This window comes from Podarcis erhardii (assembly GCF_964252035.2).
Source record: "Podarcis erhardii genome assembly, chromosome: 2".
Classification (NCBI taxonomy): Eukaryota; Metazoa; Chordata; class Lepidosauria; order Squamata; family Lacertidae; genus Podarcis; species Podarcis erhardii.
In genome coordinates this window covers 125,537,215-125,563,700 of record NC_138498.1, presented here as the reverse complement: position 1 = coordinate 125,563,700, position 26,486 = coordinate 125,537,215, and the positions used below count along the sequence as shown (strand labels likewise).

Sequence of the window (26,486 nt, the reverse complement as noted above, 5' to 3'; positions counted from 1 at the left end):
CTATGTCAGGGGTCAGCAACCTGCGGCCCATGGGGGAGTCGTTTAAACGGGCCACAAGCCACCCCCGAACCAAGCCGCCCACTCAGCGAGTCCCCGCGTGCTGCACTAAACCAGTCCAGGGCAGGGACTTGCTTCTGTGGTGCCGGAAATCAGACGCATGAGCGATCCGGCCCATGGCGGGATCTTCGCAGGGCTGAACTGACCCAGGCAAGGTAAACCTTCCTGACCCCTGTTCTATGTGACGAACCTTCACTATTTTGATGGAGATGAAAAGCTGAGCAGTTGGCTCCTTACTTCTCTCGCCCTGACCTAGCCACTGTGATCCACACGACAGTCACCTCCAGGCTTGATTATTGTAACTCACTCTACGTGGGGATGCCCTTGAGACTGACCCAGAAATTCCAGCAGGTACAGAATGTTAAGGCAGGACTCTGGTGGGTCTGGAAGCGTTTCGCAAGAAATACCTCTGCTCACTCAGAGATATATTTACAGTGTTTATTTACATACATATTTACAAGGTACAGGACATAGCTTTCATGCATCTGAATCCTTGGTAGCAGATCCAGGAAGTGGGAGCTTTTGGCTCCTCCTCCAGCAGAGGAGCTTGGGAAGCCCCAAGCGCCTCCTTTATTCCATACATTTTAACCCCCTTCTGCCCTGTGCTGAAGGAGTGGGCATTGACTCTCTCTCTGTCCTCCCTCTGAACTGGTCGAGTGGTGTTGATGGTCTCCAGCATCCGGGAGCGTCCTTGCTGCTCGAGTTCCTTCCGCTTGCTTGTCCTCCTCTCCCTCTCCTGTCTTTTCTAACGGCTCTTGTTCTTCCCCCTCCCTCAGCTCCGGGGCATTCCCTGGCAGCCCCATGACAGACTCCTTACGGGGTCCTCACAGCAGGATCACATTCACCCAGTGCTATACCAGCTGCACTAGCTCCCGCTGGAGTACAGGGTCAGGTTTAAGGTGCGGGTTTTAACCTTTAAAGCCCTATACAGCCTAGGACCCTCGTACCTACGGGACCGCCTCTCCTGGTATGTCCCACGGAGGACCTTACAGTCTTCAAACAAAAACATATTGGAGGTCCCGGGCCACAGGGAGGTTAGGCTGGCCTCAACCAGAGCCAGGGATTTTTTAGCAGTGGCTCCGATCTGGTGGAATGCTTTGTTACAAGAGACTAGGGCCCTGCGGGACTTGACATCTTTCCTCAGGGCCTGCAAGACAGAGCTGTTCCACCAGGCCTTTGGCCAGGGCACAGTCTGACCCCCTCTCTCCTTCTGTAATCTTCATAGAACTCTAACCTGGTGGTTTAATTAATTGACTGTGTGATTTTATGATTTTTTTACCTGTTGTTAGCCGCTCTGACCATGGCTTTGGTCGGGAAAGGCGGGATACAAATAATATATATTTATTTTTATTGTTGTTGTTGTTGTTATCATCATCATCATCATCATCTGGGATTCCAACATCCTCACCGTGAATCCTGAATGGAGGGATATCAACTGTTTTCTCTCTGAATATTCTTCATTTCGTCAAGCTTGTTTAAGCAATGACCAGGCTTTTTTGAACTACCCAGGCCTTTTTAAATGTCATCTTCAGATTTTTTAGGGTAGTTGAAGTAAGTTCTGTCAGGTTTGTTGTTTTTGTTTTTGCTTTTGTCTGCATTTTATTGACCAAAGAGATGACTGACCTTGGAGATGAAGATAATTCCATGACTGAGCCAAACATTATCTATCCCAGATAAAAGCCAAGTAATATATCAGTAAATATTAGCTAACAAAGGTAGTAAAAATTATAGTAAGGCCTCATAACTAATTATTTTCAGTTCTTCCTCTATCACAAGCATTCATTAACATTCTTAATTACTGGCCTCAACAACATCAAAAATACCATCTCAGGACTATTTAATTGCTCATCTTCTAACATTATGTATGCCATCAAATTGCTGAATTACAACTTATTACCAAACTTAAAGCCATGGAGAGACCTGGTCTGAATACAGACATTGGATTTATTTATTTATTATTTTATTTTTTTGAAAATAATTTTTATTAACAGGCCAATCACATCACATTATCATATCACATTAGTTCCAAATTATACAGTCAAATTTTAAATTTTGTTGGGGGTGCCCATACATCAAACTCCGCTCGAGTCCAAAACAGCATCACTTTCTTACTGCTTTCATTAGACAGTTCTGTCCAGTTTGATCTGGATAGTCCTTTATTACTTCCTTTCTCTTCTTGTTGTTATCATAAATTCCTTTCTTTGCGATCTCTGATGATTTTCACAAGCAGGTTGTAAGCTGGCATTCTATGTGGATTTTTGTACTCTTCCAAAAATCATATCGATCAGGGACAGCCTCTGTACAACGCTTCCATACACAAGCTCAGTCTCCAATCTGTCCTTTATTTTTCAAATAAATCAAATGAGTCTGGGGGCTCTGTCAGGTCAAACTTGCATTCCAACATTCCTTCTCTTTCAAACAGTCCTGATTCTCCTCCCCCAGTCCTTCTTCCTCCGACGCCATATTTTAACTGCGTCATAAGAATTTTCCACTTTTCTCACCATTCTCCAGTCTTCTTTCCTGTTTTAATCCGTCCCACATAGTTCTTAAAATCCTGCCTGTGTTTCATAAAAACGCAACGATCTTGTTTCTTTCTGGGGTGAAGGGTTATTTATTTCACATCATGCAGGAAAAAAAAGAGTTTTTTCCTCCACCCCCCCCCCTTCGTTCCAAACATACAGTTTCCTTGTGGTAATTCATCAGAAGATTTACTTATCCGTCCATCACTCCTGGTCGCAGAGATCCATTAATCAGCAGTCTTATCTTCGAGCTTTACTTGATGTATGTGTTTTCAGCTTCATTTCCAATCATATGTTTCCAATTATAATTCCAAGCTGAAGCAACCAGCACACGCTGATTGGAATCGGCGTCAGGAAGATCTGACTTCACCAAGGGCCTTTTGCCAAGTGTTCGGCACCCCCATCACTCGTATCAGGGGGTGCATTGTGAACACCGCTGGCAGGGCAGAGCCCCCCCCCCCGCATCCTTAGGAAGGCTGCATACTTCCCATAGCAGCCCCTTAGTACCTCGTATGGGTCAGAGAGATGTTATTGTCAGCCATCTTCCAACGTGCCACCTAGTGGCCCCCCAGACATTGGATTCTTATCTTATTATACATGTTATATGTAGCTATTTTTAGCCATCTCACCCCTTGCTTTTTCCTGTAAGACCAATTGCAGTCTTTAACAGTCTTCAACAGATTTACCACACCTATCAGACAATCACCCTTTCCCACCACCCTTCTGAGTAATAGCTCTCCCCACCCTCTCACTATATATAAGGGTCTGGTGACTTCTGTTTCATTGTATCTGAAGAAGTGTACATGCACACAAAAGTGCATACCAATAACAAACTTAGTTGGTCTCTAAGGTGCTACTGGAATGAATTTTTTAATTCATTAACATCGTTCAATAATATGGAGAATAATCTTCCTGACGCTCTAATTAGCTTCTCTCTTCATTGCAGATGGTGATGAATTGGAAGGGAAGAACAAAGGGGACCACAACAGAATCCACATAGCGGAGAAGTCAAGTAAATATACAGGGTATGGAGAGAACATTCGTCAGAGCTCCCAGTCCACCTCCCATCAAGGAAACAGCTTCATTCAGAGGGATAGCCTTACTTCAAACGAAAGAACTCACAGTGGAGAGAAATTGTATCAGTGCTTGGAATGTGGAAAGAGCTTCAGTCGGAAGGATTCTCTCATTTTGCATCGAAGAATTCATACAGGAGAGAAACCCTATCAGTGTTTGCAGTGTGGAAAGTGCTTCAGTCAGAGGAGCAATCTGACAACCCATCAAAGGATTCATACAGGGGAGACACCCTATAAGTGCTTGGAATGTGGAAAGAGATTCAGACAGAGCTCGGAGCTCACTTCCCATCACAGAATTCATACAGGGGAGAAACCCTATCAGTGCTTGGAATGTGGAAAGAGATTCAGACTGAGCTCAGAGCTCACTTCCCATCAAAGAATTCATACAGGGGAGAAGCCTTATCAGTGCTTGGAATGTGGAAAGAGCTTCAGTCAGAGCCACAGCCTCACTTCCCATCTAATAAGTCATACAGGGGAGAAACGCTATCAGTGCCTGGAATGTGGAAAGAGCTTCAGACAGAGGAATGGTCTCACTTACCATCAAAGAATTCATACAGGGGAGAAACCCTATCAGTGCTTGGAATGTGGAAAGAGCTTCAGTAACCGCCAAATTCTCACTTCCCATCAAAGAATTCACACAGGGGAGAAACCCTATCAGTGCTTGGAATGCGGAAAGAGCTTCAATTTTAGGACTAGTCTTACTTCCCATCAAAGAATTCATACAGGGGAGAAACCTTTTCAGTGCCATGAATGTGGAAAGAGCTTCATTCAGAAGAATAATCTCACTTCCCATCAAAGAATTCATACAGGTCAGAAACCATATAAATGCTTCCAATGTGGAAAGAGCTTCAGTCACAGCCACGAACTCACGATCCATCAAAGAATTCATACAGGTGAGAAACCCTATCAGTGCCAGGAATGTGGAAAGAGCTTTCGTGAGAGGGGAAAACTCGCTGCTCATCAAAGAATTCATACAGGGGAGAAACCCTATCAATGCTTGGAATGTAGAAAGAGCTTCACCCAAAGGGCCCATCTCCTGACCCATCAAAAAACCCATACAGGTCAGAAACCCTATCAATGCTTGGAATGTGGAAAGAGCTTTCGTGATAGGGGTAAACTCACTTCCCATCAAAGAATTCATACTGGGGAGAAACCCTATCAATGCTTGGAATGTAGAAAGAGCTTCAGTCGGAAGGATGCTCTCACTTCCCATCAAAGAATTCATAAAGGGGAGAAACCCTATCAGTGCTTGGAATGTGGAAAGAGCTTCAGATGGAAGGTTAGTTTCACCTCCCATCAAAAATTTCATACAGGAGAGAAACCATAACTGTTAGAGGGGGGTTTTCCTCTGGTGGCAGATGACAGAAGACTAACACCACGAGACCGATGCAAACCCAAATCAAATAAAGATTTATGACAAAGCAACAAACAGCAAAGCTTGTGGGTGTTTTTCCTGCAGGCAAAGTTCAAACTGCAAGTTTTCCTTCCTAATCATGACCAGCTGTAACCAATCTGCCCAAAGCTCACAGAAACAGTTCTTAAAGGTACAAACATCCTTACTGTTTCTTTGAAGAATGACTCCCAACACTAACAGTGCTTGGAATGTTTAAAGAACTAATAATACAGTGGTGCCTCGCAAGACGAAATTAATTCGTTCCGCAAGTTTTTTCTTCTTGCGAGTTTTTCGTCTTGCGAAGCACGGTTTCCCATAGGAATGCATTGAAAATCAATGCGTTCCTATGGAAACCGCCTTCAGACCAGGTCCGGGGACAGTCTGTCCCCCGACCTCTTCTGAAGGCTGGGGGGGGGGGACAAGGGCTTTTCTTCCCACACCCAGCATTTTAAAAAACCCCGGGACAGTGGAGGACTTCTCCGCTGTCCCGGGGCGATTTAAAAGCCCCCGGGAAGGCAGGCAGGGGGGACAAAGACTTTTGCCCCCCGCCAGCCTTCAGAAGAGGTCCTGGACCTCTTTGAGTCTTCAGAAGAGGTCCTGGACCTCTTCTGAAGGCCGGCGGGGGGCGAAAGTCTTTGCTCCCCCCCCGCCTGCCTTCAAAAGCCGTCCGGGACAGCGGGAAGCGCTTCCCTGCTATCCCGGACAGCTTTTAAAATGCTGGCGGTGGGGAGCAAAGCCTTTTGGCACCCGCCGGCCTTCCTGGACCTCTTCTGAAGGCTGGAGGGGGGGAAAGGCTTTGCTCCCCACCGCCAGCATTTAAAAGAGGTCCCCGGAGATTTCCCTATGGGCTTTCTTCTTGCGAAGCAAGCCCATAGGGAAATTCGTCTTGCGAAGCAACTCGCAAACGGAAAACCCTTTCGTCTTGCAGGTTTTCCGTCTTGCGAGGCATTCGTCTTGCGGGGCACCACTGTAATAACAGATACAGGTAGGCAGCTGTGTTGGTCTGCCATGATCGGGGGGGGGGAATTCTTCCAGTAGCACCTTAAAGACCAACTAAGTTTGTTATTGGTATGAGCTTTCGTGTGCATGTACACTACTTCAGATACCATGCATGAATAAACTTACTTGGTCTTTAAGGTGCTACTGAAAGAATTTTTAAAAAATAATAATTTATTACTTGTACCCTGCCCATCTAGCTGGTGTCCCACAGCCACACTGGGCAGCTCCCAACAGAACATTGAAAACATGATAAAACATCAAGCGGAGTTGTTGTTTAGTCATTTAGTCGTGTTGGACTCTTTGTGACCCCATGGACCAGAGCACGCCAGGCACTCCTGTCTTCCACTGTCTCCCGCACTTTGGTCAGACTCATGTTGGTATCTTTGAGAACACTGCCCAACCATCTCATCCTCTGTTGTCTCCTCCTCCTTGTGCCCTCAATCTTTCCCAACATCAGGGTCTTTTCTAGGGAGTTTTTTCTTCTCATGAGGTGGACAAAGTATTGGAGCCTCAGCTTCAGGATCTGTCCTTCCAGTCAGCACTCAGGGCTGATTTCCTTCAGAATGGATAAGTTTGATCTTTTTACAGTCCATGGGACTCTCAAGAGTCTCTTCCAGCACCAGAATTCAAAAGCGTCCATTCTTCAGCGATCAGCCTTCTTCTGGAGCTCTTCTTGGAAGCAACAGAGAACACCGTCTCCACCAAGGAGGAGACAGGGGGCACCCCTGAGAAGGAGGCTACTTCACCAACACAGGTGCCAGATATATGGAGAAACGTGACTCAAAGAAGTAGGAGGCCCAGGGTTCGCTCTGATTGTTTAGAAATACACAATCGCTTTGAAGTCCTCTCCCCTAGCATGGAAGACGAAGAACAGACTCCATTTGAGGATCTCTCCCTCATTACAGTCGATCAGGTATATGAAGACGAGCAGCAAAGTCAGTCCTCAGGGAATGTGCAGGCGACCTTGGAACAGACAGCTCACAGAAGAACCCCAACCAAACCTAAGAGGAGGCGGGTAGTGGTGATAGGGGGTCCCTACTGAGGGGAACAGAAGCAGTGATCTGTGGGCCTGACAAGATGTCTCGGGAGGTGTGCTGTCTCCCCGGGGCTAAGATCCAAGATGTAACTGAACAACTGCAAGGAATCATAAAACCCACTGACAAATACCCCTTCCTCTTGGTTCATGTGGGAACCAATGACACTGCAAGCAATAGCCTCCAGAAGATCAAAAGAGACTACGAGGCTCTGGGCAGGAAATTGAAGCAATTACCGTATTTTTCGCTCTATAACACGCACCTGACCATAACACGCACATCGTTTTTAGAGGAGGAAAACAAGGGAAAAAACATTCTGAATGAAACAGTGGATGTATCATTTTTGTGCTTCATGCTGTGGCCACAGACATGTGATCTGATGGTGAATTTGGGGTGACCCAATGCAAAAATCCTGAGAATCCCTGTGGATCCATGCTTTGTAAACACGTTTTTGCACCATTGCAGCCCCAGGCAACAGTGGGTGTGTGATTTTGGGGGGGCAGGCTGTAGCCATGGACATGCTATGTGCTCTGATGGGGAATTTGGGCTGACCCAATGCAAAGATCCTGAGGATCCATGTGGATCCATGTTTTGTAACCACGTTTTTGCACCATTGCAGCCCCAGGCAACAGTGGGTGCGTGATTTTTGGGGGGGCAGGCTGTAGCCATGGACATGCTATGTGCTCTGATGGTGAATTTGGGGTGGCCGAATGCAAAGATCCTGAGGATCCATGTGGATCCATGTTTTGTAACCACGTTTTTGCACCATTGCAGCCCCAGACAACAGTGGGTGCGTGATTTTTGGGGGGCAGGCTGTAGCCATGGACATGCTATGTGATCTGATGGTGAATTTGGGGTGACCCAATGCAAAGATCCTGAGGATCCATGTAGATCCATGCTTTTTAACCACATTTTTGCACCATTGCAGCCCCAGGCAACAGTGGGTGCGTGATTTTGGGGGGGCAGGCTGTAGCCATGGACATGCTATGTGATCTGATGGTAAATTTGGGGTGACCCAATGCAAAGATCCTGAGGATCCATGTGGATCCATGCTTTTTAACCACATTTTAAGTGGGGAGGGAAGGAAAAACAGAATGGACAAGGAGCACGAGAGGGGTGTGCAGAGAAGCAGCTGGCTAAGAATGCAGGAGAGGGGTATAACGGGAGGGAGGAAAGGAAGGCAAAAGTTTTCCCCCACTCACCCACCCACCCACCCACCCACCCAAGCCAGCCAGCTAGCGCGCGCGCGCGCGCTCTCTCTCTCTCTCTCTCTCCCTCCTGCATGTTTTCACTCTGCTTTCCCCTCTTCTTGCCTGGAGGGGAGGGGCTTTCCCTGCTCTTTGTTCCGTTTGAGCAAACACAGCAAGGAAACAGAGGAGGGTGGGCAGTAAGACCCTGAGGCAGAATGCAGAAAAGCAGCCACTTCCTCTTTTCAGGTTTCCCTTTTCCGAGACGCGCGATTTGATTTTTGCCTGATTTTTTTTTTGCCATTTGGCTCCAGGGACCACACATTCGCTCAATAACACGCACAGACATTTCCCCTTCCTTTTTCAGAGAAAAAATCTGCGTGTTATAGAGGGAAAATTACGGTAAATGCACAAATTGTCATCTCACGTGTCCTCCCAGTTGAACGACGTGGCCCAGGGAGAGAGGGAAAAATAGTGGAAGTGAACAGCTGGCTTCGCAAATGGTATAAACAGGAACGGTTTGGATTCTTAGATCATGGACTGCAGTTTCTTGGAGATGGACTTCTGGCAAGCGATGGGCTGCACCTCACAATGGTTGGGAGGAATGATTTTGCCAAAAATCTCAGAAACCTCATCAGGAGGGCTTTAAACTGACTAATGTGGGGCAGGGAGACAGTGCTCCTGAAGGTAGGAGTCTATCAATTGATGAAGATGATCATCCAAATGTCATAGACCAAATGGAGCAAACAGCACGCAGACCTAGTGGTGGGAGGAAAAAATCCTTAAATAAGAGACACGGGGGAATGATTAATGGATTTCAATGTCTGTACACTAATGCACAAAGCATGGGAAATAAACAAGATGAGCTTGAGCTCTTGGTACAGCAAACTAAATATGACATAATAGGCATCACTGGAACCTGGTGGGATAAGTCCCATGATTGGAATGTAATAATGGAGGGATACAATCTATTTCAGAGAAACAGACCAGACAAGAAAGGAGGAGGAGTGGCGTTATATGTCAGAGATGTGTATACCTGTGAAGAGATGCAAGATTTAGAACCTCAAAGCCAAAGTGAGAGCATTTGGGTCAAAATTAAGGGAGAGAAGAATAACAGAGACCTCATTGTGGGAGTTTACTATAGATCCCCAAGCCAAACGGAGGACATAGATGATGCCTTCCTGGAACAGATGGCCAAGCATGCAAAAGGAAGGGAGATAGTAGTAATGGGGGACTTCAGTTACCCGGATATTTGTTGGATGTCAAACTCAACCAAGAGCATATGGTCAAACAGATTCCTCACTGGCCTTGCAGACAACTTCATTGTCCAGAAAGTGGGAGAAGCAACAAGAGGAACAGCCATTTTAGATCTGGTCCTAACCAATGTTGATGACCTGGTTAGTGGGGTAGAAGTGGAAGGATCATTAGACACGAGTGATCATGCTCTTCTGAAGTTTACTATACAGCGGAAAGGAGCAGCCAAGCATACTAGGACTCAATTTCTTGACTTTAAGAAAGCCGACTTCATAAAACTTAGGGAAGTGCTGGGTGAGATCCCATGGACAGTAATACTAAAAGGAAAGGGAGTTCATGATGGCTGGGAGTTTGTTAAGAGGGAGATAGTAAAAGCACAACTTCAGGCAATACCAATGAGACGGAAACATGGAAGGTGCCTAAAGAAGCCAGGGTGGCTATCTAAAGAACTTTTAACTGAGTTAAGATTAAAAAAGGATGTGTACAAAAAATGGAAAAGGGGGGAAACCACCAAAGAGGAATTCACACAAATAGCCAGCACATGTAGACACAGTCAGAAAAGCTAAAGCACAGAATGAACTCAGGCTTGCTAGAGAGGTTAAAAGCAACAAAAAAGGCTTTTATGGGTATGTCCGTAGCAAAAGGAAGAACAAAGAAACCGTGGGGTCACTCAGAGGAGAAGGTGGTGAAATGCAAACAGGGGACACAGAAAGGGCTGAACTCCTCAATGCCTTCTTTGCCTCAGTCTTCTCCGATAAAGAAAACAATGCCTGACCTGAAGAATTTGGAGCAAATGATTCAGCAGAGGAAACACAGCCCAGAATAACTAAGGAGATAGTACAAGAATACTTGGCTAGTTTAGATGTATTCAAGTCTCCAGGGCCAGATGAACTGCATCCAAGAGTATTAAAAGAACTGGCAGATGTGATCTCAGAACCACTGGCAGTCATCTTTGAGAATTCCTGGAGAACAGGCGAAGTCCCGGCAGACTGGAGGAGGGCAAATGTTGTCCCTATTTTCAAAAAGGGGGAAAGAGGACCCAAATAATTACCACCCAGTCAGTCTGACATCAATACCAGGGAAGATTCTGGAGCAGATCATTAAGCAAACAGTCTGTGAGCACCTAGAAAGGAATGCTGTGATCACCAATAGTCAGCATGGATTTCTGAAAAATAAGACGTCAGACTAACCTGATCTCGTTTTTTGACAGAATTACAAGCCTGGTAGATGAAGGGAACGCAGTGGATGTAGCCTACCTTGATTTCAGCAAGGCATTCGACAAGGTGCCCCATGATATTCTTGTAAAGAAGCTGGTAAAATGCGGTCTTGACTATGCTACCACTCAGTGGATTTGTAACTGGCTGACTGACCGAACCCAAAGGGTGCTCATCAATGGTTCCTCTTCATCCTGGAGAAGAGTGACTAGTGGGGTGCCACAGGGTTCTGTCTGGGGCCTGGTCTTATTCAACATCTTTATCAACGACTTGGATGATGGACTCAAGGGCATCCTGATCAAATTTGCAGATGACACCAAACTGGGAGGGGTGGCTAACACCCCAGAGGACAGGATCACACTTCAAAACGACCTTGACAGATTAGAGAACTGGGCCAAAACAAACAAGATGAACTTTAACAGGGAGAAATGTAAAGTATTGCACTTGGGCAAAAAAAATGAGAGGCACAAATACAAGATGGGTGACACCTGGCTTGAGAGCAGTACATGTGAAAAGGATCTAGGAGTCTTGGTTGACCACAAACTTGTTTTTTTTTTTTTTTTTAATCATATTTATTGAGGTTTCCAAAAGTAAAAAATCCAACAAAAAAAAGAACAATAAAAAAGAAAAAGAAAAAAGAAACATTTACATTTTAAACCTTAATTTCAATAATATCTTTCCAGGACTTCCCCACCCCTCCCCTTCTTGTATTCCATTTCTGTTTATTTAATTCAACAAGTTCCTATCCCAAATTTCTAACCTTATCGTTTTCAACCCCTTATTCAATTTAGCTCATTTTAAGTACCCTCTTTCATATTCCATGGTCTTTAAACATAAACATCTTTTTTCTAAGGTCGACCCCAGTTCCCTTCCACAAATTTCCCTTTTTTATATTCATTTCAAAAAACCACACATAAAAAGAAAGAAAAATTCAAAATATGATTGTACCCCCTTTGGATTCCCATTTTCCCTCCCCTCTTTCCCGGTTTCAATCCCCAAAATCCATCAGTCTATCTAGTGTCAGCCTGGCAATCTCACATCCGAGGCTCTTAATTCTCTCTCTGCTCCTCTTTGCTGGTTTTTTTGATAGTCTTTTATGTCAGGCATCCAGTCTCGTAAAAGCTGTCTCAAAAGTATCCGTTTTTCTTGCATCTAGGCCTATCCTTTTGAGCCTGAGTGCCCCCAATGCTCCCACTTCCATCTTGCTCAAATTTGTACTCCATAGGTCTTCTAATCCCCCCATCGGGAGATCTCTCCCATCTTCCATGTCCAATTTAAACCAAATTTCCATGATCCAATTCCTGTTTTCCTTTATGTCCTTCCTGACAGGCCCTTGGCCTTCCTTGGTCTTCTGCGATAGTTTCTTTCCCTGTTCAGTTGTAAGTATTTCCAATTTCGCTACAGAAGCTTTTTGTTCAGGAACCAAAACTTGCGTCGAGTCCCTTCCATTTTCAATAGATACTTCTATTGTTTCCTTCAGTGTAGATACTTCTGTAGACAAAACAGTGCTCTGTTCTTGAAGTTTTCCCAGGAGATAAAAAGTCCTGTTCAACTCCATCAGTATTTTTCCACTTACAGCCATTCTTGTAATGTCCCAGAACCCCCTCTAGAGGGGTTATAGTTACTTAGTTTCCTTCCAAATCCAAGCCCAAAGTCAAATTAACTTGTTATTCCTTGTTTTCAACACATTATATCCAAATTGTAACAAATCTAGCCAGCAAAGTCTCCAGAACAAAGTTCTCTTTTTGTACTTCACTTTGACAGCTACTTTGACAGCTGTCAAAATCTCTACGTCTCTTCCCCAGGCTCTCTAGCGGGTTACTCCCGGTTCCGGGGGGGGGGGGTTGTACTTTAAATCTCGATCCGCTTTTATCCTCCAGCACAATTACTTGTAATTTTAACTCATGGAATTAATAACTTTTTCCCAATGAGGAAGAGGCTCTTCTCTCGACCTTAATTGTTAAATCCTTGCTTTAAGTTGTCTACAGTGGGGGGGAGGCGGACTTCCTCTTTGCACCTCCCCCGCTCGTACCGAATTTCAAAAAAGACAAAGAATTTCCCTTTTAAGTCCAATTTCCGTATTACTCACGGGTTGTTGTTTTAATCCAAATGTTCAGAAGAAGAAGTCAGCGCTCTCCGTCAAATGGCATGTGGCTTCGCTCAGCAGGGGAAGCAGAGGACTCTCAGCACCGCGCCGCTCCCCATCCCCCGTTCCGTAGCCTTTAAAAAGGCTCCTTCACGGGTCGGGAAGGGCGCTAACGGTGCCCACCAAGTCCACGGGCTTTCGCACCCGTGGTTTTTAAGGGTCCCCGCGTCGCCGGCACGGCAGAACCTGATCCCTGCTGAGCCGATTCCCTCCGGAGCTCGGAGGGAATCCGCCATTCGGCGATGGCGCTAACCTGGAAGTCTCTCGGTTGACCACAAACTTGACATGAGCCAACAGTGTGACGCGGCAGCTAAAAAAGCCAATGCAATTCTGGGCTGCATCAATAGGAGTATAGCATCTAGATCAAGGGAAGTAATAGTGCCACTGTATTCTGCTCTGGTCAGACCCCACCTGGAGTACTGTGTCCAGTTCTGGGCGCCACAGTTCAAGAAGGACACTGACAAACTGGAACGTGTCCAGAGGAGGGCAACCAAAATGGTCAAAGGCCTGGAAACGATGCCTTATGAGGAACGGCTAAGGGAGCTGGGCATGTTTAGCCTGGAGAAGAGGAGGTTAAGGGGTGATATGATAGCCATGTTCAAATATATAAAAGGATGTCATATAGAGGAGGGAGAAAGGTTGTTTTCTGCTGCTCCAGAGCAGCGGACACGGAGCAATGGTTCCAAACTACAAGAAGATTCCACCTAAACATTAGAAAGAACTTCCTGACAGTAAGAGCCGTTCGACAGTGGGATTTGCTGCCAAGGAGTGTGGTGGAGTCTCCTTCTTTGGAGGTCTTTAAGCAGAGCCTTGACAACCATATGTCAGGAGTGCTCTGATGGTGTTTCCTGCTTGGCAGGGGGTTGGACTCGATGGCCCTTGTGGTCTATTCCAACTCTATGATTTTATGATGGCCCAGCTCTCACTTCCATACATCACTACTGGGAAAACCATAGCTTTAACTATATGGACCTTTGTCAGCAAGGTGATGTCTCTGCTTTTTAAGATGCTGTCTAGGTGTCACGGTCCAGTCTACGGGCAATTGAAGTCCTGGCTGAGGACGTCGAGACCGGGGGCAAGATGGCAGAGTGGGAGCAGGAACGAGACTCTAGAAGCCAGAGGTCCAAGGATCAGGAAGCAGGGAGTCACGAAGTCAAGGGTCCGAGGGTCAGGAAGCAAGGAGTCATGAAGTCAAGGGTCCAAGAGTCAGGAAGCAAGAAGCCAAATGCAGCAAGGCAGGAAATGTGTTGTTGTGGCAAAGAGCCGAAGGGAAATGCTGACCTTATATCCCTTCCTGGCTCTTGCCACCAGGTGCTGTGAGTTACCAGTCGGCCTCACCTGTGCAGCTGCACCTTGCCTCAAATTCCAGAGGGAGACCAGTCCACTGTCAAACAACTCTAATCACCAGGAAGTTCTTCCTGATTTTTAGTCAGAATCTAATTTTTTGCAACTTGAATCCACTGGTTTAAGTGTGTCCCTCTGGAGCAGGAGGAGCTAGTTTGCTCCATCTTCCATGTGTCAGCCTCTGAGATATTGGAAGATGGCTTTCATATATCCTCTTTTCCAGGCTCAACATACCCAGCTCCTTCAACTGTTCCCCATAAGGCTTTGTTTTCATACACTTGATGATCTTTGTCGCTTTCCTCCTCACAAAGCAGATACTGCCTCAGCAGAAAAGAACAGAACCTCCAGTATTTTCCAGTTTCTGCCCTCAAAGACTTTAGCCATGACCTTCTGCCCCATTGCCAGAAGCATCTTTAGCTCCCTAGTTTCTGTGGCAAGACTGGCCCAAGTTTCCATCACAGAATCGTAGAATGGGAGAGTATGAAGGGGTCCTCAGTGTCACCTGGTCCAGCCCCTGTGCAAGGCAGGAATCTCAGGATCTCCTCCAAGACTGATGACCATCCAACCTCTGCTTCAAAAACTCCAATGAAGGAGAGTCCACCACCTTCCACTCTGGAAGAACTCTTCCTGTCCTAAAGTACTTCCTGATATGGAGTTGGATCTCCTTTCTTGTAACTTGAAGCCATTGTCTCAGGTCTCACCCTCTGGAGCAGGAGAAGGACCATCTTGCTCCATCCTGCAGGTGACAGCCCTTTTCATAACATGCATACGTTGGAGAAAATAACAATTTCATAAAACCGCATTTGGGTGATTCCATTTTCTTTTTAGCCTATTGCCTAGTTAAACTGAAAGAGCCTGTGCCTGCCTACCTTTTACATTACAGAACCAGCTGCTTTTAGGTCCTGTACGTAGCAAATGTCGGTTCCGGAATTCTGAAAAGTATTAAGTGTTGGACTCTATGGGGACTGTTGAATGCATGAAAGGAGAATCTGCTAGGCATGGCAATTGTGATTCATCTTGAACTGTTTTGTAGACGGATGAAAGAGGACATTGGAAGACACTTAGTGAATTAGCCAAAGTCTTAATAAAGGAAGACATATACCGTATTTTTTGCACTATAGGACACACTTTTTCCCCTCCAAAAATGAAGGGGAAATGTGTGTGCGTCCTATGGTGCGAATGCCGGCTTTCGCTGAAGCCTGGAGAGCCCCACCGCCAGCCCCACAAGCTCGGGGGACAGCGGGGAGGCGGAACACCGCCATCCCGCTGTCCCCCAACGTGGTTAGAAGGCTGGCGGGGAGGGGGGGGGGAGAAGCCTGCTCCTCCCCGTCGCCAGCCCCGCAAACTCGCGACATGGTTTGGAGGCTGGCGGAGGGCTTCCTCCTCCCCCAGCCCCGCAAGCTCCCAGAGCGATGCCAAAGCTGCGCGCAGCTTTGGCATGGCTCTGGGTCCCCTTCTGGGGGAGGGGAAAGCTCGGGCTTCCCCCGCCCCAGCCCCGCGCCAGGCGGGGGGGGGGGGAATAAAAATTTCCCCCTTTATTCCCCCCCCCAAATCTAGGTGCGTCCTATGGACCGGTGCGTCCTATAGTGCGAAAAATACGGTATTAGAACAAAGTCTTAATAAAGGAAGACACTGAAAATAGTTATATGTAATCACATGATATATTATGAGGAGGGCTGATCTGAAGAGTCAAATGATTTTGGTTGGTTGATTATTGTGACATTGGATTGCAACTATTAAGATTGCTGTGATTCTGTGATTGGTTAATAGGAATGACATGTGCAATTTGGAAGTGTATTTTTTTAAAAACCATTGTTTTGGATGTGGTTCTTTGCATGCACATTTGTATTTCAATAAAAGCCTATCTTTTCACTTGGAGACTGCATCCTTTTCTTTTGGGTTTTTATGCGTGGGTAATCTCTTTTTGAATTTCTCCTACATATATATTTGAAATGACTGGATTTTAAAAATAAACAAATCTGAATGTGATTTATAATGAGACTGAAACACTAACATTATTGGTAGAAACAACTCTTTAAAACAATCAAAAAATGAATCAGAATAAATTTTTTAAGCAGAATATTTTCTTACCCTGAAGTTCAGTTTACAGAGACAGGCAGGGTCTTCAACTTGCAGTGTCCTCTGCAGAGGGGGGAGTCATCCCTCCTAACGCCTCCCCCTTAAACAGGTGTCTGTATGCCAGCCACATCACCAGAGGAGTCCTGGAAAGACAGGACACTCGTACACAAAGCAGGTGGCTAAACGGCATGCCAAAGGTAGGGCCCCATAAGTTCCTCCCCAGGTCAATGTATAAACCAACAGCCGCCTCCACTGGGGGCAACAAATGCTTGAATGCACTGAAGAAGAGGAAGATAGAGGAGGGTGGAATGTCGTCCCCCCATCTGTAAACTGAAATTCATGGGAAGAAAAACTTTTGTTTAAATAACTAGCTCATTAGCTAGAGTGGTGCTTCAGGTTAAGAACAGTTTCAGGCTAAGAACGGACCTCCAGAACGAATTAAGTTCTTAACCCAAGGTTCCACTGTAAAGAGATGAAGGATAAAGAGATGAGCCCTTTCATAAATTTGGTTTTGGCAACTGCAAAACAACATACAAGATCCTGGTGTTCCCCTGAGATATGACACTTGAAAATCGGTTGTATTGTATTTAGAAATGATTTTGGCCACGTAGTAAACAACAGTATTTTTCTTTTCAAATTTAATGAGTAGGAAATCTCCATCATTTATATAGAAACGGGGTCAAATGGTTCTGAGAGCCCAGTATAAACTGGTTTTCTGGCAGGAAACACAGGGAAGGGATGGAGTTGGGGAGGGGGGAAAGAGTCCCAGAGTGGTGGTGGGGGGCTGCCCCCTGAGCAGCATGTGCCCCCCTCCCTCCCTCCCTCTCCTGGGCTTCGCCTTTCCTGCCTGTGGTGCTTTTACGGGGGGGGGGCTTCCACCTCCCCCCCCGGATCGCACGTGCGTTTCATTCCTCGCATGGGACATTTCCTCGTCTGTCTCTCTTCCTGGGCTGCAGAAGCAGGAAAGTCCGCTTGGCGGGGGGGGGGGGGAGATTATTTTCGGAGGGGGAGGAATCTCCTGGCTGGGAAGCCCCCCCCTCCATTCTTCCCCCCCACTCGCTGATCGGGAGGGTGTTTTGTTTTTTTTGAGGGGTGTCTTGATGGAGCCATTTCTTAGCCTCTTCTCCATCCCAGCCTTTCCTTGGGATCCAGGAGCCTCTGTTTTGAAGGAGGGGGAGAGCCAAGGTAACCCCCCCCCCTGGCCACCCCCGTCTCCCTTCCGGTCAGTCTGGATCAGATGTGGGCTCCTTTGGGCAGAGTCCTTGGCACAGGGGGGGGGCAGCCCCTTGAGCGCAGGCGCAGAAGTAGGAAAACAGCAGAGAGGGAGAGGGTCCCTCGGCTTTGCAAGGGTTAAAAGGAGCAAAGCTGGATTCCTAGAGAGGACAGGAAGTGAGGGGGGGTCAAGGTCCTCCATGACAATTCCCTCCCTCCCACATCCCTTCCTGCAAGCGGAGAGGAGGCTGCTTTGTTTTCTCTCCTTTGCAAAAGCTTCCTCCGTGAGTCCCCTCTCTCTTTCCCCTCAGGGGTCCCAGGGGTGCAGGGAGGGGGCATGAGGGTCCCTGCTCAGATCATGCAGGGTGGGGGGAGACCCCCAAGTCAGGGAGCAGAGGGTCCTCTTTGTCCTCTTTGCCAAGCCAGGGAGGGGGCAAGTTCGCAGGAGGTCTGCAGCTCTGTTCTTCCTTGGGATCCAGATGCTGCCTTCATTTTTGGGGAGGGGGGCTTTGAGCACACGGAGAAGAGAAGCCTTTCTGCATCTGCAGCAGCACAACCGGACCACTTCTATCCCAGATGCAACAACACATGTCTCTCTCCTGTCGCTCTCCACACCCACGGCTGGCGCTGTTACCTTACAACAGCTGGATCTCACTCCCAAAGGCACTCTCTTCCATGGTCTCCCAAGACAGATGGAGGCCAACGAACCAACCATTCCCCCCCTCACAATGCACAATGGGGCTTTCCCTCCCCTCCCCCTCCTGGTGCCCCCTGAAGTTGGTTTGAGGACGTGGGGGGGGATGCTGAGAGAGGAGGTCCTTCCATCTGGAAAATGGGAGAATTATGTGAAGATGAGTGCCGTATAATCATAATCATAAAATTATTACAACGTGGAATTCCCCCATTTACACAAAGATTAATACCCATCATTTAAATTGTTCCATTCCGATGTTGAAATAAGCATGCAGGAAAAGAATAGAATTAAAACAGTGCAGCTATTAAAAGGCAGAAAAGAACGGAGCAATGTGTAGAAGATGGTCTTCATTCTCCCTTTCTCTCTTAGGGTCCAGTATGTTTTGAAGACGTAGCTTTTCGTTTCACACACAAGGACTGGGCGTTGCTGGATCCTGACCAGAGAGCTCTGCAGGAGGAAGTCAAGGGGGTGAAGTGTGGGATCCTGGACTCTCTGGTAAGGCTCCCTGCTGGATCATCAGATCAGTTTTGAAATTCCATACAGATCTCTGTAGGACAAACCTCTGCAATTTCGAGGGAGCCCAATAGCGCCAGCTACAGCGTCTGAGATTTTAACACACCCACAACTTTCGTGAATGGAAAACTATTGATGTGTGTGTGGGGGGGTATCTCCTGTTTTATCTGGGAATATTCTTCCACCAAAACTTTGCAAACGCATTGCAGGAGATCCTGGGGTCCCTACCAGGCCCCGATAACTCAGACACCCCAGGGTCCTTGTACTTGAGGAATCTGGGAAATGACCTTATTGACAGAACTGAAAAGAATTTATTACAATCCTTTTGTGCTCTGCCACAAGACGCCCAGAATGAAATACTCTCCAGATTTGACCTCTTACGTTCCTGACTGATAAGTCTGAAGAAGGAGCAAAGGCCTCATGCAAGCAAAACCTGACCCTTTGTGCTCCAGATCCAGCCCACTAGATATAACATCGTGAGTTAAATTCTCGCTTTCGGGGAATAACCAAAGCTTAGAAGCTGGGAACTCCCAGGCCATAAACTAGAACAAGTCTTAAACTATAAGTACTTAGGAATGGTGCTCCAGGCTTCAGGATCCAATAAACTACACATAAATTCCATCAGGAGCTCAGGGAGAAAACAGCAAATTGTATCCTCAAATCTTCCCCAAAGATTTGGTCCCCATGCAACCCCTGACAGAGGCGGGATATAAATAAATTATTATTATTATTATTATTATTATTATTATTATTATTATTATATATGGCCACAACATCTGCCTGGCTTGCAATGAGAGGCTTCTAAAGTGAGTCAACGGTGCTCTCCATACAAAGCACCTAGCATGGGGGCACCTACATGTAATAGCTACTCTGCTGTTTTCTGCCCATGCTCTGGGGTTGCAGTTTTCAGGCTTGGGGACAGGACGGTGACTGGTTTTTGCATCAAGTTCTGTCAGTTATCCCCACTGAGTTCAATGAGGTCTACTCTCAGGTCACTAGTGTGCAGACCATGCCATCCTGGAGATGTTTAGAAATGGGGCTTCTGTTGGGAAGGGGCCGCCCCGTTTGTGGTTCTCCAGGGGCAGGAGAATATCTAGGGCAGGAGAATCCCTGCAGGGCCTCTGAGGCTTCCTTTGCTTCTTCCTCTCTCTCAGGACCCTGCAGCTTCTTTTGGCTCCTTTACTCCTCAGGAAGGATGAAAGAGACGGATCCTGCAAACCTAGTGAGGATGGAAGGGGGAAGATGGACGGTTGACCTGGTCAGGTTGTCTCCTGCATCCCTCCCCACAGCCTCTGAGCGTTCCCTCCCAGGGACCTCCGAGAGATCTGGTGAGTCCCAGGGGAGTGAAAATGGGGACCTTGATGGAGGGAGCCAAAGAGGTATCAGGGCTTGCTCAGTTTGGGGGTGGGAGGAGGCAGGCAGGCAGATGGAGATGGAGAAGGAGAGCAGTTTATTGGGCTCCTCCACCTGCCTGCTTGCCTGCCCCTTTGTAATCTGCAGGCATTTTGAGCTAGGAATACAGTTGGAATCCGTTCTTGAAGTCTCTTCAACTTCTGAGGCGTGACTTTTGATTGGCTCTTGAAATGGGAAGAGCCGATCGGAAGCTGCAACGATGCAACGTCATTTTCTCTCCCTGGCACTGCTGGGCCAGCCCTCTGCTTCCCTTTCCCTCAGGTGAAATCCCCAATGGAGTATGAATCACGAGCGACCGTGGGTTTTCTTTGGGAAAACAGATTTGTAAGATTAAAATATCATATATTTATGCAGAACAATGTTAGGAGATAGGTATTGATGTAACTGAAAAAAGAAACAAAACAGATTGCAATTAATTATATGGTATAAACTGGTAAACTATTAGACATGATAGAAGGAAGTCACAATTATAACAGATGTAAACAAGGAGTTTTGGTTCTTATTCTTCCACTGAAATGTAACAAATAGTTCTGTTGTTTTTTTCTATTAACATGAATACGGATTCAAGTTATAGGCTGTACAGTCGTACCTCGGGTTAAGTACTTAATTCGTTCTGGAGGTCTGTTCTTAACCTGAAACTGTTCTTAACCTGAAGCACCACTTTAGCTAATGGAGCCTCCTGCTGCTGCCGCGCCACCGGAGCACGATTTCTGTTCTCATCCTGAATAATAATAATAATAATAATAATAATAATAATAATTTTATTATTTATACCCCGCCCATCTGGCTGAGTTTCCCCAGCCACTCTGGGCAGCTCCCAATCAGTGTTAAAAACAGTACAGCATTACATATTAAAAACTTCCCTGAACAGGGCTGCCTTAAGATGTCTTCTGAATGTCAGGTAATTATTTATCTCTTTGACATCTGATGGGAGGGCATTCCACAGGGCGGGCGCCACTACCGAGAAGGCCCTCTGTCTGGTTCCCTGTAGCCTCACTTCTCGCAATGAGGGAACCGCCAGAAGGCCCTCGGCGCTGGATCTCAGTATCCGGGCTGAACGATGGGGGTGGAGACGCTCCTTCAGGTATACAGGACCGAGGCCGTTTAGGGCTTTAAAGGTCAGCACCAACACTTTGAATCGTGCTCGGAAACGTACTGGGAGCCAATGCAGATCTCTCAGAACCGGTGTTATGTGGTCCCGGCGGCCACTCCCAGTCACCAGTCTAGCTGCCACATTCTGGATTAATTGCAGTTTCCGGGTCACCTTCAAAGGTAGCCCCAAGTAGAGCGCGTTGCAGTAGTCCAAGCGTGAGATAACTAGAGCATGCACCACTCTGGCGAGACAGTCCGCGGGGAGGTAGGGTCTTAGCCTGCGTACCAGGTGGAGCTGGTAGACAACTGCCCTGGACACAGAGTTAACCTGCGCCTCCATGGACAGCTGTGAGTCCAGAATGACTCCCAGGCTGCGCACCTGGTCCTTCAGGGGCACAGTTACCCCATTCAGGACCAGGGAATCCTCCACACCTGCCCGCCTCCTGTCCCCCAAAAACAGTACTTCTGTCTTGTCAGGATTCAACCTCAATCTGTTAGCCGCCATCCAACCTCCAATCGCCTCCAGGCACTCACACAGGACCTTCACCGCCTTCACCGCCTCCTGAAGCAAAGTTCTTAACCTGAAGCACTATTTCTGGGTTAGCGGAGTCTGTAACCTGAAGCGTATGTAACCTGAAGCGTATGTAACCCAAGGTACCACTGTATGTTGCTTAGGCTTAAGGTTACTTCCTTGTACACATTTTCCATGGATCAGACTTCTGTACACACATTTCTGGAACTGAATCCTAATCCTCCATCCTCCCTGTATTGCCTTTTTCTTTTCTTTTTGGAATAACTTTTATTTGCTTTTAAAAACAAGGATCATAGGATCACTAAATGATAAAATATGTAGACCAGGGGTCAGCAGTTTACGGTCCACAAGTGGCTCACAGGGGTCATTTAACCGGCCCCTGAGCTGCCCCTGAGCCGTCCGCTCGGTGAGTCCCGTGTCTACACACGTGATCCTGCCCACGGAGCGGTCTCCACAAGAGTGAACCAGCCCAGGTGAGGTAAAGCTTGCCGACCCCTGATGTAGACCACGTCTTCTCATGTCATTTGTATATCTCAAAACTAGCAGAATCTATTTGCAGGAATATCTGTAACATACGATTCATCATTAGCGGTCAGTGTGTGAGTTCTGGGTTCATGAAATGTTTTAAACTGGCACAAAAAATGAGGAAACAGGAGAGAATAGAGAGCATTCAACATTGCATAACTGAATGCCTAGTCAGGAGCTCTTGTGGCTGTTGTGGTTAGATGAAGTGTGAGTTATACCATATTTTTCGCTCTATAGGATGCACTTTTCCCCCTCCAAAAATGAAGGGGAAATGTGTGTGCGTCCTATGGAGCGAATGCAGGCCCCTTGGCTTCAGCAATAGCAACACGAAGCTTCCAGAGCACAGAGGGAGAGCTCCCCCCACGCTCTGGAGGCTTCGTGTTGCTTTTGCTGAAGCCGCCTGAAGCCCCCGGAGCGCATCGGCAGTTCGCGCTGCGCTCCGGGGGCTTCAGGCAGCTATCCGCAAGCCTTCGGAGTGCAGCAGGAGTTCCCCCTGCGCTCTGAAGGCTAGCGCATAGCCGTCTTAAGCCTGGAGAGCGAGAAGGGCCGGTGCACACCGATCCCTCTTGCTCTCCAGGCTTCGCTTCGCTGGAGAGGCGCTGCACAGTTTTCCCTCTCTGCGCAGCGCTCCTTCAGCAAAGCGGGAGGAGAAATGGAAGGTGTTCCGTTTCTCTTGCTGCTTTGCTGAAAGGGCGCTGAGCAGAGAGGGAGGAGAATTCCCCCCCCTGTTCTCCCCCTCCTATGGTCTGGTGCGTCCTATAGAGCGAAAAATACCATGTTTTTTGCTCCATAAGACACACTTTTTTCTTCCTAAAAAGTAAGGGGAAATGTCTGTGTATCTTATGGGGTGAATGTGTGGTCCTTGGAGATGAATTGCCCAGGGGCAAAAAGCAGATCATGCTTTTTTTTTTTTTTGGAAAGAGGGAAGTGGGTGTTGAAACAAAGCCGCTGATCGGCAAGCGATCGGGAGCGAGATAAGGGACGCTAGCGATAAAGGAGGCTGCCTGGGAGGGGGGAGGTAAAGACAGCAAACTTGCAAGGAGAGGAGACAGGAAGACTAAAGCAATGAGGAGAGTAATTAGAAGAAAGGGAGGAGCAAAGAACTGCTCCAGCTAAGGAAAAGACACTAAGGCAAACAAGAGGGAAGGGAGTGTTGAAAGGAAGCAGCTGATCGGTAAGGGATCGGGAGGGAGATAAGGGACGCTAGTGGTAAAGGAGGCTGCCTGGCAAGGGGGAGGTAAAAGCCCATGGATTCTCAGGATTTTTACATTGGTTCACCCCAAATTCACCATCAGATCACATAGCATGTCCATGGCTACAGCCTGCACCAAAAAACACACGCACCCACTGTTGTGTGGGGTCTCAGTGGTGCAAATATGTTGTCAGAGCTGCCTCTAGGTCCCAGCTCACAGAGGACCAACACTAGTCAGTAATAACGTACAAAAGTCTTTATTGAAGATTAGTTTCCATTTCCAAACCGTAGTGTGCAACTCTACGTCTTAGAACCTAGACCGGCGAAGCTCCATCTGAATCTCTGCCCCCTAGACACCAGTTTAAGACCCTAGCCTTACTCCACCTCTTCCGTTGTTCTTTCCTCCTCTGGGTCCGTCTGCCCCCTGGGGTTTCATCCTTTCTGGACTCTTCTGACGCTGACCCCCCTGATTCTTGCCCCTCCTTCTGGCGGGCTTTAGGACCTGGTTCCCTATCCGGGCTACCTGCTGTGCCGCTCGCCTGTACATTTGAACTTGGCGCGCGTGCCCAGCCGGTAACTTTCCTCTTGACCGTTTCCCCGCTCTCCGATGGAGGCGTGGTCAACCCTGACTCATCTCCTCTTGCTGGTGGTGAGAACATGTCGCGTTTTCCACGCGGCGCTTTCAGCAGAGACGCTAAGAGTTCCAGGTTTTTCCAGTGCAGTCTTTTTAATGTGAGTTATAAGCAGGCATTTACAAAAGAAACAGTCCATACAGAGTACTTACAAACGAATACTCTCCACTACAGCACAACCACCATACAGGACAACCACCACACCCACTGTTACACAGGCTTTCCTTTTAAAACAGGTGATAGCCAATTACACTCCTGTTGAGTCACTCTGACCCAGCAGAGTATTGCATCATCCTGTGGAAGCCTGCAGACTTATCCAGTATCCTGCGAATCCCAACACTCCTCCTTAAGTCAAAGGCTTGAGACCTAATAATTCTCTTAAGTCTCGAAATTTAGGAGCATCCAAACATTTTGTATACAAATCTGCCACATTACATTTTGTGTTACAGTGCTGTACCTTTAACACATTTCTTTCCAAAGCATTTTTCACATTTCCGTATCTTATAGCTATATGTTTACTCTTGCTTTTAAAGTTCTGTTGGTTGGCAAGCTGTTGTGCAGCCATGTTGTCACTTAGCACAGTGATTGGCATTTCAGAAGGTATTCCAAGTTCTTTTGTTAGGCAAGCAAACCACTCTATTTGTGACACACATTTGCTTATGGCTGAGTACTCTGCTTCACAAGTACTTGTGGCAACAAATGTTTGTTTCTGGGATTTCCACTGAACCAGGGCATTTCCAATATATATGGCATAGCCAGTGGTAGACTTTCCATTTTCTCTGTCCCCCCAACTGGCATCAGCGTATGCATACACTTGCTGATCATATCCTGTATCCAGCACCAGTTTGTAATCTTTTGTGCCTTTCAGATATCTTAGGATTCTTTTAAGTGCTACCCAATCTCTCTGAGCCGGGTCTGCACTTCTTTGGCTTAACATGTGCACTGCCAATGTTATGTCAGGTCTTGTCCAACAACTTAAATATAACAGAGAACCCAACAGAGAATGAAATGCTGTTGCATTCTCACATTTTTGTCCTTCTGGTTCATTTTTGTACTGGGTTGTTATGGGAGTGTCAGCCTCATTTGCCCTCTCCATTCCATATGTCTTTAGTAACTTTTCAATTTTTTCCTTCTGACTTAGAGAGTAGACGCCCTCTTCATTTCTCTGAACCTCTACTCCTAAGTAATTCTGAATCTCTCCCAAATACTTCAGTTTGTATTTGTTACCTAGGCTGTTTATAAACCAAGACACTTGCTTTTGTGCAGTTGTTATCAGACAGATATCGTCAACATACAAAAGTAAATAACAAACACTTCCTTGCACCATTGCTGAATATAAACAGGAATCAGCCAGGCTTTGTTTGAATCCCATCTTTTTCAAAGTTGTGTCTATGCATTCATGCCATAGACGTGCACTTTGGTGTAAACCATATAGTGCCCTTTGCAGCTTTAACACCATGCCGTCTTTTTCCAGCTCATAACCTGGTATTTGCTGTAAATACACCTCGGCATCAATAGGAGCATTTAAATATGCTGAGGCAACATCAAAATGATTAACTTTTAACCCTCTCAGACTTGCCATTGCTAAAACTGATTTTACTGTTTCAGCCTTTGCTGTTGGGGCAAACACTTCATCATAATGTATCATTTTTCTTTGTGTAAAGCCCCTTGCAACCAATCTGGCTTTCCTCTGATAACTACCATCAGCCAGCTTTTTCACTTTAAAAACCCACTTACAGCTTATGGGCTTTTTACCTTCAGGCAATTCTGTAGGGACAAACACATTGTTGTTTAGCAGAGAGTTATACTCTGCCTGCATTGCCTTTAACCACGCCTCTTTCTCTAGAGTAGGTAACTCTTGCACTTCTTCAAAGTTTTCTGGCTCAGTTACACAAACCTGGTTTATGGTGGCTGGGAACCCATAACGGTCTGGAGGTTGACCTTTATTACTTCTTGCAGACCTCCTTGGTTCATTAATCTCACCCCCTGGGCTACCTTCAGGACTGCTTTTGGGGTGGATTGACTCTGGAGATCTACCTCCTCCTGTCCCTGTTGCACTTTCTTTCCCCCCCTGCTCCATACTAGCAGCTGGAGAAAAATGCTCAACCTTTACCTCCTCCCTTTCAGTTTCTCTGGGAGAGCTACCAATTCTTAGCTTTGTTTCAGCTGCCTTAACAGGTACGCTCGGCAGTAAAACTTTTTCTGGCAGCAGGTTTGCATGTATCTTGGGCCAGTTTCTTTGTTCATTAAAGCTGGCTGATCGACTATAACTCAAAAGATTTTTATCATCTTCAAACCTGTAGGCTTTCGTACCACTTTCATACCCAAGAAATAGCAACTGCTGTGCCCTTTTCCCACCTTTTCTTCAGTTCTTTACAGGTA

The 26,486-nt window shown here is 46.7% G+C and overlaps 1 protein-coding gene and 1 long non-coding RNA gene across 3 annotated transcripts in view; one reads left to right on the top strand and one right to left on the bottom strand.

The window, feature by feature from the left end:
* LOC309334663 (uncharacterized protein) overlaps nt 1-26,486 on the top strand; it is a 95,912-nt gene that overhangs the window by 51,846 nt on the left and 17,580 nt on the right. The window contains exon 4 of the mRNA XM_081849176.1: nt 19,873-20,097. Coding sequence (XP_081705302.1) covers nt 19,873-20,097 — 225 coding nt within the window. The remainder of the gene's footprint in view (nt 1-19,872; nt 20,098-26,486) is intronic.
* On the bottom strand, nt 5,477-8,278 carry LOC309334755. Of its 2 annotated transcripts, XR_014153249.1 has the most exons (3): nt 7,749-8,278; nt 5,646-7,579; nt 5,477-5,615 (listed from the first exon to the last, which is right to left on the bottom strand). It is a non-coding gene; the product is annotated as an uncharacterized lncRNA (long non-coding RNA). The 2 variants fall into 2 exon arrangements; XR_014153248.1 differs by having other exon boundaries at nt 5,646-8,278.